Source organism: Belonocnema kinseyi, chromosome 4 (genome assembly GCF_010883055.1).
Source record: "Belonocnema kinseyi isolate 2016_QV_RU_SX_M_011 chromosome 4, B_treatae_v1, whole genome shotgun sequence".
NCBI classification, from domain to species: Eukaryota; Metazoa; Arthropoda; class Insecta; order Hymenoptera; family Cynipidae; genus Belonocnema; species Belonocnema kinseyi.
The window spans coordinates 27,518,314-27,536,469 of record NC_046660.1 but is presented as its reverse complement, the minus strand read 5'-3'; the positions used below and the strand labels follow the sequence as shown (position 1 = coordinate 27,536,469).

Sequence of the window (18,156 nt, the reverse complement as noted above, 5' to 3'; positions counted from 1 at the left end):
AAAGAGTGATTGATCACATCTCGGACACCTTTCCCAGGTCCATCTTTCAAAAAAATACATTATAGCAATTGGTCACGGAGGAGTGATTAATCACATCTTTAACCCCTTTTACAGCTCCCCCCCCTTATAAAAAAACGTTTTAGCAACTGGTCACAGAACAGTGATTGGTCGCATTTCAAACCCCTTTTCCAGATGCCCCTTTTAAAAAATAGTTTCAGCAACTGATTACAAAAGAGTGATTGATCACATCTCGGACACCTTTCCCAGGTCCATCTTTCACAAAAATACATTATAGCAATTTGTCACGGAGGAGTGATTAATCACATCTTTAACCCATTTTCCAGCTCCCCCCCCCCTTATTTATGTGTTTATTCGTCCAGAAGTCTGGACGCCTAGACACAGCCCTGAAACTTATTATCTAGAATTATTTTTTCCATTATCATTATTGTTAAGCTTTAAAAAATTTTAAAAGCCGCTCAACCGTTCGGTTATTCAGACTCGGAAAAAGAGCAAACGAGTGTAATTCAGAATAATCCACTTTTAACACGTAGCAATCCACTTGTAAGACGAAGCAATCCGTTGGTGATACATTTTAAATCTGAAGTAATTCAGTTGTGATCCGGCATGATCCACTCCTTCTCGACGATAATGCCAGTCTTTAGGAGTAATCTACTTGTAATCCAGGGTATTTCAATTGTAACTCCCAGTGATCCAGTTGTTCTCCTCGGGTAGTTCAATTGTAATCTGGATTACTGCCAGTTTCTCGAAGTAATTTATTTTTAATCTGGAATAATTTACTTGTAACTCCAAGCAATCCACTTTTAAGATGGAAACACCATTTTTAACAAAAATCCTATCACCTGTAACAAAGATCAATCCATTTGTAAGACGGAGTGATCCAGTTGTAACACAAAGCCAACCACTTGTCAGACGAATTCATCTACTTGTAAGATGGAGCAATCCACTTGCAACATGTAGCTAAACATTTTTAATACGAATCAATCTACTTGTAAGACGAAGAAATCCACTTGTAACAAGAATCCAATCACTTGTAACACGGAGCAATCCGTTTGTGATACAGTTCAAATCTGAAGTAATTCAGTTGTAATTCGGCATGATCCACTTTTTATCGACGATAAAGCCAGTCTTTAGGAGTAATCTACTTTTAATTCAGGGCATTTCAATTGTAACTCCAAGTAATCCAGTTGTTTTTCGGGGTAGTCATATGGAGCAATCTACTTATAACCAGAATCCAACCACTTGTACGTGGATCAATCCACTTGTAACATGGAGTATTCTAGTTTAACACGAAGCCAACTACTTGAGAACGGATCAATCCACTTGTAAGACGGAGAAATCCACTTGTAACAATAATCTAACCACTTGTAACACGGACCAATACACTTGTAAACGGAGTAATCCAGTTTTAATACGATCAATCCACTTTTCAGACGGAGAAATTCACTCGTAACAAGAATCCAATCTACTTGTAACACGGATCAATCCACTTGTAAGACGGATCAATCCACTTGTAACACGGATCAAAACACTTGTAATGCGGATCAATCCACTTGTAACACGGGTCATTCCACTTGTAATACGGATAAATCCACTTGCAACACGGATCAATCCACTTGTAACACGGATAAATCCACGTGTAACACGGATAAATCTACTTGTAATACGGATCAATCCACTTTTAACATAAAGCAAACTACTTCTAACATGGAACAATCCACTTATAACTACACTAATTTAAAGTAACTTATGTATTTCAAGTAATTAACTTGTATTCAGGCTAATACAGATCATTCTTAATAATAAAAATCGGTAATTCAAATAGTTTTTAAAAATTAGATTGAATTTTTGTTTGCTGAAAATTAATTTTTTATCTGAAAATGTAGGTATTTTATCTTTACTTGGAAATTGATTTTTGTAGTTTAAAATTCATGTACCTTCTTGAAAATTAATGTTTTATTTTTAATTAAAGATTCATAATTTTATTTATAAATTGATTTGTTTGGTTAAAATCTACCTATTTTATTGAAAATTATTTTTGTATTCTTTTCAATAATTAAGATTTTTTTTTAAACTGAAAATGTAACTAACAAATTTTTCTGTAGATGATAAAAATACATGTGTTTTATTGAAAATTTGTCCTTTTGGGTCTAATTCGAATATTTTGTTGGACAATTCATTTATTGTTGAAAATGTAACTATTTAATGAGTAATTTGTAAGAAATTAAAAAATTTGGTTGATTAATAATGTTTTGTTCAAAATTCCACTGTTTTGCTCAAAATTTGCCTTTTTGGGTTTAATTCAACTACTCTAATAGATAATTTATCTTTTGTTGAAAAGTTTTTTTTCGTTTCCTTAAAATTGATCTTTTTTTTTTGAAAATGTATGTATTCTGGTGAAAATTCGTCTTTATTGGTAGAAAATTAACCTTGATTAATGAAAATTTATGAGTTTTGTTGAAAATTCAATTAGAAAAGTGGAAAATGTGCATAAAATAATTTTTGTTTCAAGTAATTTTTTTTTATTGTTCAAAATTCCACTATTTTGTTGAAATTTTGTCTTTTGTGTAATTTAACTATTTTGGTAGAAAATTCATCTACAGCTTAAAATTTTTCTTCTCAATAAAAAATATTTTTGAAAATTAAAAAATTTTGTTAAGAAGTAATTTTTTGTTTGTTTAAAATTCCGTTCTTTTGTTGAAAATTTATCTTTTTGGGTTTAATACAACTATTTTAATATGCAATTTATTTATTGATGAAAAATAAACTATATTGTTGAACATGATTTTTTTTAGTTTAAAATTATTTTTCCAAACTATTTGTTAACAAATAAATCATATTTGTAAGAAATTAAATAACGTGATTAAAAATTTACTTCTCATGTCAAAAATGATCATTTTTCATTAAAAATTTGTCCTTTTTGTTTAAAAATGCAAATATTTTGGTAAAAAATCATTTCTATAGTTGAAAATTGAACTATTTTATATTGTTAAAAATGTGTTGGTTTTTGGTATAAAATCAGTCGTGGTAACAGAGTATTATATTTTTTTGTTGAAAATTCATTTGTTTGGTAGAAAATTGATATATTCGGTTGAAAATTCATCTTTTTGGTTAAAAATAATTTACTTTACATATTTAATCGGAAAGCAAATACATTTTTTGGTTAAACATATATTTTTTTTTTAATCATCTTTTTGGTTAGCGGTTCAACCATTTTCTTAAAAATTTGTATTTTAGTTGGTTATATTCAACTGTTTTTTATTTAATATTAAAACTTTTTTAGATGAAACATCAATTATTAATTTTGTTGGTGATAATTAATCTTTTTGAGAAAAAATTAATCTACAGTGCAGAAAATGAAACAATGCTGTAAAAAATAAGTTTTTGTATTTGTTAAAAGATTTATCATTTTAGTTAAAAATTCATCTCTGCGGTTCAGAATTTAACTATTTCAATACAAACTTATTGTTGTGGTCGAAAATTAATTTCTTGACTAAGAATTTAGCCTGATTGAAAAGCAAAATATATTTGGTTGAGAACTCGTATTTTTTATTAGAAAATCAAATTTTTTGGTTGAATGCTTATGTTTTTATTTTAATATTGAACTATTTGTGTAAAGGTTGATCTATTTTGTTAAAAATAAATCAAATTTAGTTAAAAAGTAATCTTTGTTAGTTAAAGATTTCTGTGAGGCTTTGCTTGAGACAACTAAATTTTATTTTGTTATAAAAAAGTTATTTAAACAAATTAATTTTTTTTGTCCCTGAGTTCTTTTATACTTCTTTACAGAAGTTGGAAATTCATCGATATATATTAAATTTGAGGATCGTAGAAAAACGCGAAGAGAGAACGACTAATTTGAACAAAGGCTTCAACCAGGGAAGAAAGCAACTAACTTGAGTGCAATTCACTATTCAAATTTCTCAAGTCTCTGGGGTAACAAAGCCTGTGAAAGTGTGAAACTATCTTCTCTTCCTTTGTCTCATTAAAAGCTGAGATATGTAATTTCATTAATTACCATAATAATAAAAGGTCTTGATGAATAGGCAGGCGCCTAAAAATTAAAAGTTCAGTTTTCCTAAACCTGACACATTCAACTTTTTTCTATTAGTGACAGAAGCTCACTCCAATTTTTTAAAATAAAAAACAAGGTTTTAATTATGACGCAAAATTTTATAAAGCTTTCAAAAATTTTCAAAATTATTCGAAAATTGGTTGATTAATTCTAGCTGAATAAGTGAATTCTTCTTTTTAATTTTTATCAGGTGAACCATTTATTTGAAAATTGAAAAAACTCTTCTTTTTGGTAAAAGATTAACTTTAATAATTAAGAATATTTTTTCGTTTGCAGATTCAATAATTTTGTGAAAAATGAATGGTTTTATGTGATTATTCACCATTTTAGTTAAAATTTATTTATTTGAATAAAAATTTGTCTATTATATACAAAATTAATTTTTTGAGTTATCCACAAATTAATTAGCTCTTTTCGTCATCATCCTCAGTAAACAGAATTAGTATTATGTAAAATTAGACTGTCGGTTTTCATTTTATTCGTGGACATTGTTTTTGAAAATAAAAAATTCAATTTTAAAGTCAAACTATGCAATATACGAAAAAAATTTAAAAAAATTGTTCATCAAAATAAGATCTACAAACTTGTTGTTAATTATTTTTTTTATAGAACGTACATAGAATTTTGAAATCTTGAAAAAATGTTGTTTCCAAAATTTTGAAACCGCGCTCACTTTTTGAATTTTGATCCAAAATAGCTGGTTTACGAACTTGTTCTTTATTTTTATGCCTTAAAAAAGTGTGCCAAAGCAGAAACCAATCTGATCAATTTTTCGAAAGTTATCGTGCCTACAGAATACAGACTACAGGCTACAGACAGACAAACACCTTCGTAAAAATAGTTTTTTCTGAATCACTGTGTCTCAAAACGTAAAGATTTAATGAAAACCGACAAAGTGAAATTTTACATAAAACCAATACCTTCTCATTAGGATGAGAATGTAAAAAAGATACAAGGTACTATAGAATGTTTGATGAAGAAATTATTTTCCTAAATTAGAGTTGAAAATTCGTTTTTGATATTCATATTGTCATGAGACGCGTTATGAGAATGGGTTCATCAATGCCGAAGGAGCTGTAGCAAAAGAGAATTCACAATCGCGAAAATAAGTTTTATATGGCGTGAAATTCCTGGAATTCCTGGAATTCGTGCAATCAAAGGAATTCATGAAATTAGAGTAATGCATTCAGGGAAATCGTGGAATTAAAGGATTTCGTGGAATTTATGGAATTTCTGCAATTCATAGAATTAGAGGAATTTATAAAAATAGTTAAATTCATCGAATTCGTGGAATTCATGGAATTGGAGGAATTTATGAAAATCGTGAAATTCGTGGAATTCAAGGAATTACTAGAATTAATACAATTAAAGGAATTCAGAGAAATCGAGAAATTTGTGGAAATCATGGAATTGAAGGTTTTTATGGATTTCATCACATTCGCGGAATTCACGAAATAAGAGGAATTTATGGAATTTAAGGAATTCATTAAATTAAAGGAAGCCGCTGATTTCATGGAATTCACGGAATTCAAGAAACTCGGGGAATTCAAGGAATTTAGGGAAATCGTGGAATTCCTGAAATTCATGAAATTTGTGGAATTTAAGAATTTTTTTTAATTCATGGAATTTATGGAATTAAAAAAATTCACGGAATCTACGGATCCAAAGAGCTCACCAATTTAAAAAAACTCGTGGAATTCGAGGAATCCAGGGAAATCGTGAAATTCGTGGAATTCATAGAAATCGTAGAATTAGTGGCATTCGAGAATTTGATGGATTTTAAGTAATGCATTGAATTAAAGGAACTCATGAAATTCAACATGTCCAGAAAAATCGTACAATTCCAGGATTTTCTGGAGTTCACGGAATTTGTGCAATTCATGGAATTCGAGGAATTTATGAAAATCGTGGAATTCAAGGAATTACTAGAATTCATACAATTAAAGTAATTCAGAGAACTCGTGAAAGTTGTAGAAATCGTGGAATTCAAGGTTTTCATGGATCTCATCACATTCGCGGAATTCACGGAATAAGAGGAATTTATGGAATCTAAGGAATTCATGGAATTCAATTAATTAAAGGTAGTCGCTGATTTCATGGAATTTACGAAATTCAAGGAACTCGTGGAATTCAAGGAATTTTGGGAAATCGTGAAATTCGTGGAATTCATGGAATTAAAGAAATTCACGGAATCTGCGGATACAAGGAATTCACCAAATTAAAAAAACTCGTGGCTTTCGAGGAATCCAGAGAAATCGTGAAATTCGTGGAATTAATAGGAATCGTAGAATTAATGGCATTCAAGGAATTTGTTGTGTTCAGGGAATTCTTGGTATTAATGGAATAAATAGAATTGAAGGAATGCACAGAATATAGGGAATTCACGGAATTTATTGTGTTGATGTTATTCATGAAATTTACAGAATTTAAGAAAAAAGTGGAATTTAAGGAATTCATGGAATTAAAGGAAATCGTGAAATTCATGGAATTTACGAAATTAGAGAAATTAATTGAATTCGTGGAATTAGTGAATTCCATGGAATTCATGGAATTAAAAGTATTCATGGAATTCAAGTATTTTACGGAATTAAAGTAATTCCGTGAATTCTTTGAATATTAACATGTGGAATAGTTTAGCCCAATCGAACTTGACTTACTAGTTAGTGACTGAAACTATTTTTTCTTATTCAAAAAAGAATTCCTGTATTCAGCAGAAATTTTTTAAATGTTTTCCAATTTTATATTCTTATTAAGTGTCCAAAACTGTAAAAAAAAACATGTCCAAAGTCAGAAGCGTCGAGGGGAGGAGAAGTAGGGAAAATGAGGTGGTGGGAGAAAGTAGGGAATTGCGAGAAGGGCAAAAGAGAAGAATAAAGAGAAGTGGTGAGAGAGCAAGTACGGTAAAGAAATGTGAAGTAAGAAGATTTACGGTAAGCGAGGGTGATGGAGGAAGGTGAAGAGTGGGGAAGTCAGGAGAGGGTCAGAAGACAAGTAGGGTGAATAGGGGTTCAGAGGGAAAGTGAGGGTTGGTGAAGTAGAAAAGGGAAGTTAGAGGTGCGGTGGGAAGAAGTAGTAGAGAAAATGACGGAGTAGAAGAAAGTAGGTAATTTTAGGAAGGACAAATGAGAAGAATGAGAGGAAGTGGTGTGAGTGGAAGTACGAGGAAGAGATGTAGACAAAGAGAAATTACTGGAAGCGAGGGTGGATAAGAAAGATGAAGAGTTAGGAAGGCAAGTGAGGGGTAGTGAAGTAGGAAAGGTAAGTCAGGTAGGAAGGGGGGATGATTTGTATGGTTAGTTAGGAGAAGAAAGTGGTGGAGGGAAGTGCGTGAAGGGTGGGAGAGTGAGAGGAGAGCATTTATCAATAGAGAGGTGAAGTTGACGACAGGGGGATAGGGCAGGGAAAATACTGGAGGGGGTGATTTAACGACACAATGGTATAAGAAAGCCCTTTGACTTATATTTAAATACTATTGATGTCATTAAAATTGTAATGTTGTTGATAGAAAGAAAGCCTTTTGTATTTCGTAAAGCGAGAAGCAGTATCAAATTTCCGAAAAAAGAGAATCAATAAAAAATTTGATTGATTCTTTAGGAACGAGTGAGATATCGTTTCACAACACTCCGTAAACCTCTATCGTAAATATCAATCAAGTGTTTGAAGGGTTCTTTGTACTCTGAGAAAAGAGGTACTGCCGATCCGGTGCGGCGTTACTTTTCTTGTTCAATTTCTTTCAACGCTTCATCGAATTCTATAGAGGAAGGACTTTTCTTTGTGCGAAAACGCAATTTGTACTATTTTCGTTAGAAAACAAAATGAAATAAGGGCACATCTACAAAATTACGTTAGGCTTTTTTATAGAAATTTAAATAGCCAGTGCGTCTTTTGTGATAAAAAATTAATCTTTTTGGTGACCAATTCATGTTTTAAATTGAAAATTCAGTTATTTTGTAGAAATTTTAATTTTTCGATTGAAAATGATTTTTTTCACTGAAAATTTAAATATTTCATTTTTTGTAAAAAATCACATTTTGCGCTAAAAGTTCCAATAGTTGGTTCAAAATTTAATTGTTTGGTTCAATATTAAATGTATGTTGTTTAATGATTCATAATTTTAGTTGAAAATTTATTTGATTGGTTACAAATTTGACTAATCTATGCCTAGTTTGAAATTGATCTATTTCATATGAATAAATGAAACTATTTACTTAAAAATCTAGGTATTTCACTTAAATGTTGTTGTTCTTGTAAGATATCAATCTAACTATTTTGTTGATAATTCATGCATTTTGTTAAAAATTTCCGGTTTTAGGTCGAAATTAAATTTCTTTGGGTAGCCATTAATCCGCTTAGTTAAAAATTGAACTATTTGTTTCAAAACTCATTTTATTTGGTTGAAGATTATATTTTCGAACTAAAAATTTAATTATTGTATTTTTAGTGAAAAATGTTTATTTTTTAGTACACAATTAATCTATTTGGCTGAAAATGTATGTATTTTGATAAAAATTTGTATTTTTTAACTGTTTAAAATAAATTTTTTAAATTGGAAATACAATTATGTCATCTCTAGTTAAACATGAATCTTTTTGTCTATTTTATTTATTTTTATTAAAAATTAGACTATTCAGTTGAAAAATTAATTTTTTTGTTAAAGGTTCATCACTTTAGTTAAAAATTCATTTCTGTATTAAAAATTTACCTATTTTGTTGATAATTAATGCATTTTGTGAAGAATTTGTTTTTTTTTGGTAGAGACTTAATTTTCTTGCTTACAAATTCGTTTTTTTTGTTATAAATTTCAATTTGGTTAAAAATTAAACAACTTGGTAGAAAGTTCATGTATTTTGTTGAAAAATGGTTTTTTTGGTGGAAATTTAATCTCCTCGTGGAAAATTCAAATATCTCTGGTATGAAACTTTCATTTCGAAGATAAAAATTCCATATCTTTTCTCGAAAATTTGTTGTTTTATTTGTTGAAAATTGTTTTTATGAAAAGAAAATTTAATTATTTCGTATTTAATTAAAGAAATGTATTTTGATGGAAGTTCTTCTTCTTAGGCAAAATGTTAATCTTCCTTGTGGAAAATTGAACTATTACGTTGAAATTTTGTTTTACTTTTGCCTTTTTCGGTTAAAACTTCTTGTATTATTTTAAGAAAGCTATCCTTTTAAAATATCTTTTGTAATTTTTTGATCGTAAATCGCATATACCGTCAATAGCGTATCTATCGTAAATATCAATCAAGTGTTTGGAGAGTTCTTTGTGCTCTGTGAAAAGAGGTACTGCTGATCCGGTGATCCTTTTCTTGTTGAATTTCTTTCAACGCTTCAACGACTTCTATAGAGGAAGGACCTTACTTTGTACGAAATCAAAATCCGTATTTAACAAAAAAAAAAGGAAAAATTTGATAAATTTTCTGATTCGTCTTACCTTATGGAAACGAGGATCATGGCAAAAATTAGATATTTTCCAAGAAGGGGTACCACCAATGACGTTGGAGGGATGATCTCGACGACGAGGAGGAAGAACACGTGAAGACTAATGAGAATAGAAATGGAGAGTGTGACCTGGAAAAAAATTTACTTTTTATTTTCAAGTCGATTTATTTTCAAGTGTATCTGAATTAATTTTTATGTCACCCTTGTCCCAATTATTAAAAAAAATGTTTTTGGGGTAGCTGAAACCGAATCTGAGGTCCAAAAAAGCCTAGCACGTCAGGGTTCTGACATAACCTCAAGAAACCTCATAAGCGTTTTTTTTTCGAGTCCGGGGTTAAACCATGTTTATTATATATTTTTGGGTCGCCGCATCCGAATCTGAACTCCAAAAAACCCAGCACGTCAGGGTTCTCACATAACCTCAAAAAACTTGATAAAAGTTTTTTTTTCTGAGCCCAGGGGTCAGATCATGTTTACTATATGTTTTTGCGGACACTAAATCCGAATAAGTAGTCTCAAAACTCCAGCACGTCAGGGTTTTGATTTCCAAAGAAACGCGCGAAATTTGTTCATTCGACTTACGTGTGTCTGCATACAGGCCACCTCTTTGCGGTGACCCCAAAAACATGTGATAAACATGGTCTGACCCCCGGACTAAAAAAAATTATAAGACTTTTTGAAGTTATGTCAGAACCCTGGCGTGCTGAATTTTTTGTATTCTCAGAGTCGGAATCAGCGACCACAAAAAAAAAACACGGTCTCACCCCTAGACTCGAAAAAAACATTTATTAGGGGTTTCGAGGTTATGTCAGAATTCTGACGTGCTGGATTTTTTGATCCTCGAAGTCGGAATCAGCGACCGCAAAAAAAATATAATAGAAATGGTCTCATCCTTAGATTCGAAAAAACATTGATTAGGTTTTTCGAGGTCATGTCAGAACCCTGACACGCTCTATTTTTTGAACCTCGGATTCGGAATCAGCTACCAAAAAATATATAATAAACATGGTCTCACCCCCGGACTCGGAAAAAAATTTATGAGGGTTTTTGAGGTTATGTCAGAACCCTGACGTGCTGGGTTTTTTGAACCTCAGATTCGGAAGCAGCGACCGAACAAATATATAGAAAACATGGTCTGACCCCTAGACGCGGAAAAATATTTTTTTGTGGGACTGTGTGATGTTTGTTATTTTGAAAGAGAATTGACGGCGAATTATAAAAAAAAACATTTCAGTTTGAAATGGTTTACTTAACATCATTTATTTAAATTTGTATGTTTTTTTCTCTTTAAATTGCTATTTTTATATAATCTTAATGTTGTACGATGTTTTTTGAAGATTTTTATTCAGAAACTATAATATTGTTATTTTATTTTTACTAACAAAATTTACTTTATTGAAAATATTAAAACTATATTTTCCCCGATTTTATCAATCATTTTCAATAATACTCATTTTTAAACTTCAGATAACTACCAAACATCCGTAAGTAGTTCAACTCAATGAATAAGCCGGCCGAAGAGAAATTTTATATTTCATTTAAAAAATGAAATTGTTTTAAATAATAAAGCTATTTCTTAACTTTGTATGATGTCTTAAATTCAATAATTTTTAAGATTTTATTGCACCAGTCATGAATTCCTTGAAAACCCAATTTAGGTAGGATTGGTTCGGTTTTCAAAACTTCACAAAATTGTATGGGTTTCAAATCTAATTTTAAATTTTTCGTTCACTCTATAAGGAGAATTTCTTGCAAGCAAGTACAGAAAAAGACAAACATTTTTACAAAAAAATAAAAATAAAAACAATAAATTACACGAAATTAGACATTTCTTCCATTATTTGAATAAGTTTTGTGCATTTGGTATTTTTAAAAATTTAATAAATTACAACAAAATAAACAAGAAGATAATTATAATTTTTTGTAAATATTTGCAATCGCTCGTAGAATTGAGTAAAAATCAGATTCTCACAAACATTTTTAAGAATTTCTTAGGAGAAATATTTTTTAATACAATTTTTGCAGTTAGTAAAAGTTGATAAAAAAAAAGATCTACAAAAAACTACACGTTCTGCTAGAATTCGGATACGCGGAAGAAATCGTTAAAATAATGACTAATTTTTTTTTAATTAACATTTTCATATTATTAACTACGAAATTTTTCGAGATTAACAGAATGTTTTTTCACTTTTTTTATTATATTGTAAAAATACATGTTCAAGGAATCTCAGAGAATTTAAGAGGACTCCAAAATTTAAATGCATTAAAAAAATCAAGGAATGCAAGCTATTTGAGAGAAATCCAAAAATTAAACGCAGTTAAAAATTAAAGAGAACCCATACAATTAAAAGTGTTAAAAAGAATTTAAGACATTCTAAGAATTAAAAAGAACTTAGGAGAATTAATGAAATTTTTAGAAATTCCAGGTGATAGAATTTAAAACAATTCAAGCTGTTACAAGAATTAAAAAAAAAATTCCAGAGAATTTGAGGATTTTTAAGCAATTACACACGATGAAATTAAAATTAATTCAGAGCATTGAAGAGAATCTGAGGAATTTTAGAAATTGCAGATGACAAAATTTAAAAAAATTAAAGGAATTTGACGTATTACAAAAATTAAGAAAATTAAAGGAATTTTAAGGAATTCTAGATGATGGAATTAAAAAGAACACAAAGCATCGAAGAGAAATTTAAGAGAATTTAAGGAACTATAAGGAATTTTAAAAAATTAAGAGACTTCACTAGATTTCAAACTGATTGAAGAAAATTAAAGGAATTATAATTAATGTCAGATGATAGAATTTGAAAAAATGCAAACCATGCAAGAAAGCTCAAGAGAATTAAAGGAATTGTTAAGAATTTAATGAATTCATGATTTTCAAAAAATTCAAACAAAATTTAAAAGATTTAAACACTTAAAAAGTGTTTGAGAGAATTATATGCATTTTAATTAATTCCAGATAATAAAAGCTGATAGGATTTAAAGCACTTGAGAGAATTCATAAGAATCCAAGGAATTCGAAAGAATTGAAAAAAATAAAGAATTAAAAAATCTCAAGGCATTATAGATTTAACAATAATTCAGGATAATGAATTCCAATAATTTAAGACATTTAATAAATTTAAGATCTTCAAGAAAACTGATTGAAATAAAGGATAATTTAACATGGATTGAAGAAATTTAATCAAGAAAAAATACACAGAATTTTAAAGAATTCAGGGCATTCAAAGAATTTTAGAGAATTCGAAACATTTAAGAAAATCGAATAGAATTTAAAGAATTAGAAAGAATTTAACTGAAAAGATTTGAAGAAATTTAAAGAATGCAAGGGAATTAAAAAGCATTTAGAATGATCTACAATAATCATAAAAATTATAAAACACTTATTGGAATTTGTTTTCTTTATTTTTTAAACTTAAAAAGATATATTTTTGGCAATTTTGAAAAATAAGTTTTTGCTCTCCTTGCGAATGAACATGAAAACAAGACCTCACATATAGTTTAGGCGTGAATGAAAAATTCAAATTCAAATTTTTTCAAAAATAAATTAAAATATCAATAATATTGTTTTAATCTGTTATGAACTAATACATTTTCGCACGTTTTTGAGCGGTTAAAAAGGAAGACTTGTGTTTTTTTAAAAACTTACATTTTTGAAAACAATCAAAAAATGATAAAAAGTTTTTAAAAATGGAAAAAATTTTTTTGGGAAGTTTCAAGTAAAACAACTTTTCCTCTGAACTTTTTGAGTGCTTTGCATATTAAAAAAAAATCACTCAAATTTTTATCAGAAAATCCCTCATATAATAATTTTCTTTATGCAAATTTCATTACGAATTTTAAAAACCGAGGAAACCTCACATCATAATGAAGAAGAATCTGTAAATTATCTACATTACATAAAAGAATATTGCATTAAAAAAATCCTGATTAAATATTTTGTTTAGTAATGGAATTGTGTTGAATTTTTCCAGGCAGAGTAAGAGAGAGAGAGAGAGAGAGAGAGAGAGAGAGAATAATAAACAATGATTGTGTTGTCGCTGAAATTGAAATGCGGTAATCGCTGCGGTTAAGCGGAGCGTCCCGTGATCGAACTGCAATTAGCCGACAGAGATTTCCTTTAGGGGTGGCGTGAGGCCTGCGGGAAAATGTCAGGATATTTAACTCTCCGTCTCGCAAATGTCAACCTATGAAAAGGGTGGCTGCACCTCGGCGCGGCGCATTGTGCAGCTATGAAATGGGCGTGGCCATCAGTCTCGACCCGGAAAAAGAGAAAGTCTAAGACAGTGCTGGATTTTTGTGTTAGGCCGCCCTAGGCCACCCTAAAAAAATTTCGTCCTTTTTTTTATTTTCATTTGAGATGCCCAGGCCTTCCAAAAATTACCACCATTCTTCCTAAAATACCAAAAAAATTAGAACACTATTTCAATTTTCATTTAGGCCGTCCTGGACCATTAAATAATTTGCGCGCCTTTTAAATTTTGATTTAGGGTTGTAGGTGGCCATAGATTAACCAAAAAAATTGTAGAACTTTTTGAATTCTAATTCAGGAAGCACTAGACAACACAATAGTTTGCCGTCTCTTTTAAATTTGTATTCATGCCACGCTATTAAACGCAAACTTTAAATGTTCTTTTTAAATTTTAGTTTAGGCTATCCAAGAATTTGCCACCCTTTCTCAATTTTTATTTAGGCCACTCTAGGCTACAAAAAAAATTGGCAACCTTTTTAAATTTGTATTTGTAGCCCTAGGCCACACAACAATTTATCGTCCTTTTCTACTTTTCATTTATGCCGCCCTATTACGCCCAAAAATTGGCGACAAGTTTCTAATTTTATTTTAGGTAGGGATTTAGGCTAGGAAAGGGGTAGTGGGGATGTGAGTGTCAATAAAAGAGTTTTAAGTAGGGAAAGTGCGGGATGTAGAATGAGAAGAAGAGAGGTAATAGGAAAGTAGGAGAAGTGAGATGAGGAGGAGTAGGTGCAGCAACGAAATGGGAGGTAGAGGAAGTGAGATGAGAGATAGTGGGGATGTGAGGGTGACTAATGGGATGTAAATAGGAGAAGGGAGGTTTCGAAAGGGGTTTTAGGAAAAGCGACGAGAAGTGCGAAGAGAGGCAAGAGTGGAAGTGAAGTGATGGGAAGTATGTGATGTAAGGGGATGGGAGATAGGGAAAATGACATGTATCGCTATCTAAGTTACACAGACATAGTTAACACAAAAAATTCGAACCTTTTCAAATTATTATTTAGAACTCTAGGTCACAGAATAATTTACAGCCCTTTTTCAATGTTCATTTATGACGCCCTATTGCCCAAAGGAAAATTGGCTCCATTTTTACAATTATACGTTAGGTATGAAGGTAGGTTTTGACGGGGTAGTGGGGATGTGAGTGTTAGAGGAAGAATTTAATTATGGGAAGTGGAGAATGCAGAATCAGAAGCATTAAAAAAAATTAAAGGATTTATAGGCATTTAAAAGGATTGAAAGAATTGGAGAAATTTAAGAAAATTGAAAAATTTTATTGCTCTTTTTCAATTTCAAGTCAGGCCGTCCTACAACACATGGCAATTTTTCGCACTTCTTAAATTTTCATTTAGGCTGCCATAGGCTACCCAAAAAAATACGAATATTTCTCAGTTTTTATTTAAACTGGCATTGGGCACCCACAAAATTCCTGCCCTTTTTCAATTTATATTACAACTTCGTAACTATCAACAGAGCGAGGCTTGAGCGTCAGGGTGATCTAAACCAATCAAAAAATTGCGACACTTTTTCAATTTTCATAGCCCATTTCATTGTTAGTTTGAATTCGTCAATTATTAAAATGTTATTCTTTTTAATAAATGGTTAGATTCGGCAGACGTTTGGGATTTTTCTTAACATCCCCAAAAAAATTCAAGCCAAAATCAATGGAAATTTTTTTATTAAATTATTGGTGTACCGAATTACCAAAAAGTAAGAGCGGAAAGTGTTAACAATTAGAATAAAGGTTTGAATTGATTTTAAGATTTAGTTTAGCATCCCTTAAAAATTCAAACAAGAAAATCAACATTTGCAAAAAAACGAAAACACTTGTGTTTTTTCATTATAATATTGTAATTGGAAATAAATTAAAAATAAATGTTAGAATTCCTCCCTGTTAGGGAAAGTATTCAAGTTTATTTTTCAGGTTATTTCAACATTCCATAAATATTCAAATAAGCAAATTTGATATTTTTAAAGAAAAAAATCTGCTGACTGCGCAGGCACATTCTCAATGATTGTGAATGCTCTTTTGTTACAGCTCCTTCATTTCAAACAAATACATTCTTATCACGTTTCTCGTGGTCTACTGGCTCTGTTAAAATACGTTTATCATATCTCTTGTAAATTAATTATAACCTTCATTGAATATTTAAAGGATGTTAAAACAAACCTTAACTAAATTTAAACACTTTTCTAAGTAGAGAAGATTGCGAGGTATTTAACCAAATCTAAAAAAAATTGCGGAGCAGAATAACATATTAATAATTACGAATTACAAAAAAATAATTAGAAGTTTTGACAAAAAGCTATTTTCTGTGCACTTCAGCTATTCTGAGCACTTCACTTTAATCGTTGAAAGGGCTTTTTTCTTGTGACCAGACAAAATCTAAAATTTATTTCCACAAGAGAATTCATGATATTCCTAGCAAAATATCGCATTTTCAATTATATAGACAAATTTTCAAACATCAAGTTATATTTTTAAATAACAAAGATTTGCAAACAACAAGATCACTTTTTAAAAAATCTGATGAATCTTCAACAAGCTGCATAAATTTTATAACAAATAGTTTAATTCTTTTGCCACCAAGAATAATTTTTAATTGCAAAAATAAATTAAAAAAAAAATATGTAAATTTTTACAGAAATGATGAATTCACAACTAAAGTGAAGAATCTTTAAGCAAAAAATACATTTTTAATGAAGCAGTTTAACTCTCAACCAAGCAGTTCAATTTTTAAGTTAAAAATATGAATTCTCAAAGAAAAACGTAGGGTAGGTTGACATTTAAACCAAAACAGAAATTAATTTTCTACAAAAACAAAAACTTTTTTACAATATTGTTAAATTTTTAACTAAATAATAAAATATTTAATCAAAAACATACTAGTAAACTATTTAAATAAAAAAATGAACTTTCAGGCAAAAACAAATATTAATATATAGATCATTAATAGATTAAAGCGAACAATTGTTTACATAAATTTTGCAGTTCATTTTTAATCCTTTTAAAATATAAGGTTAGAAAAGAAATTTTCGTTTAAGAAATAAAGATAATTTTCTACTTCACACTTTTCTATTTTGGACTACCTACTTTTAAATTCCAATCCTGTAAAATATAATTATCTAACATTTCCTGTAATTTTTCCTGTCCATGATCAATTCTCTGCAAAAAAATAAAAATAATATTTTTTATTTACTTTTCGTTATTTCTAAAAAAGGTAATAATTTTTTCTTACTTGCCTTACATTTTTTTATGATAAGTGAAATTTTTATTTTCATAAAAAATGAGTTTAATAAATTTGTATTAATTGATGTACATACATTGATGGTAATTTAAAAGGCGATAATTATATTGCATACAATATTGATACTTGCATTTCCAAGAACTTGAGAAAATAAAATTTTTAAAAATCAATAAAAAAGACAAAACTTAAGTAGGGGACTTCTAAACCAGATCTGATTTTAATTTATTTCTTTATATTTGCGTATCTCCAAACAAAATCCTTATGATTTCAATTGTTTGTAGAAAGTGATGGAAAGCGTTGGCAGGGGAAATGAGGGGAGGAAAGGTAGAATAAGTGAGAAAATAAGGTTTAAAAACTTAATTTAAAATTAATTTTAAAAATAAGTTTAAAGGTAGCAGAAGTGTGGAGAAATAAAGGGAGTGTAAATACAGCAATTGAAGGTAAATAAAGGGAGAGAGAGTAAGGAATGGTAGAGTTATTTAGGGGAGAGAAAGTAGGGAAAGTGAAGGAAATAGAGGCGGGGAAAGTTTGAAATGTAACTTGTTGAGAATGTTACGAAAGTAATGGAAGAGATGGTAAACGTATGGATAAGAATTAGAAGAAGTAAGGGAGAAATGTATATAGAGGAATAAAGGGAAACGAGAGGAGGGGAAAAGGGAATATCAGTGGAATTACAGAAAGATAAAATAAATGAAGTAAGGGAAACTAAGCGAGTAGTAGAAGAAGTTAGCGGATGTACATAAAAAATGGGAGGGGTTAAGAAAAACACTGAAAGGAGAGGTAGAATAAGTGAAGAAAATGAAGAAACGTGGAAAGAGAATGTAGGAGAATTGTAGGAAATAAGAGGCGAAGTGAAGGAAATGAATAAAGAAGAAGTAAGGTGAATGAGAGAAGAGAAAGTATACGATCTGTAGCAAATAAGGGGAAAAGTATGAAAAGCAAGGGGAAATGAGGGAACTGGAAGTAGGGAAAATTATAGAAGACAGAGTATAAGGATTGAGAGAAGGGGATGTAGAGATAATAAACAAAGAAGAAAAAAAGAAAATCCGAGGAAATACATGGAGGCAAAGTATTGAAAATAAGGTGAGAGAAAGTTGAGGAATTAATGGGGAATGATTGGA

At 29.9% G+C, this 18,156-nt stretch overlaps 1 protein-coding gene across 2 annotated transcripts in view; it reads right to left on the bottom strand.

The window, feature by feature from the left end:
- LOC117171477 (acetylcholine receptor subunit alpha-like) overlaps positions 1–18,156 on the bottom strand; it is a 212,531-nt gene that overhangs the window by 94,578 nt on the left and 99,797 nt on the right. For both annotated transcript variants that reach the window (XM_033358833.1, XM_033358834.1), the window contains one exon: positions 9,528–9,664. In XM_033358833.1, the coding sequence (XP_033214724.1) occupies positions 9,528–9,664 (137 nt within the window). The remainder of the gene's footprint in view (positions 1–9,527; positions 9,665–18,156) is intronic.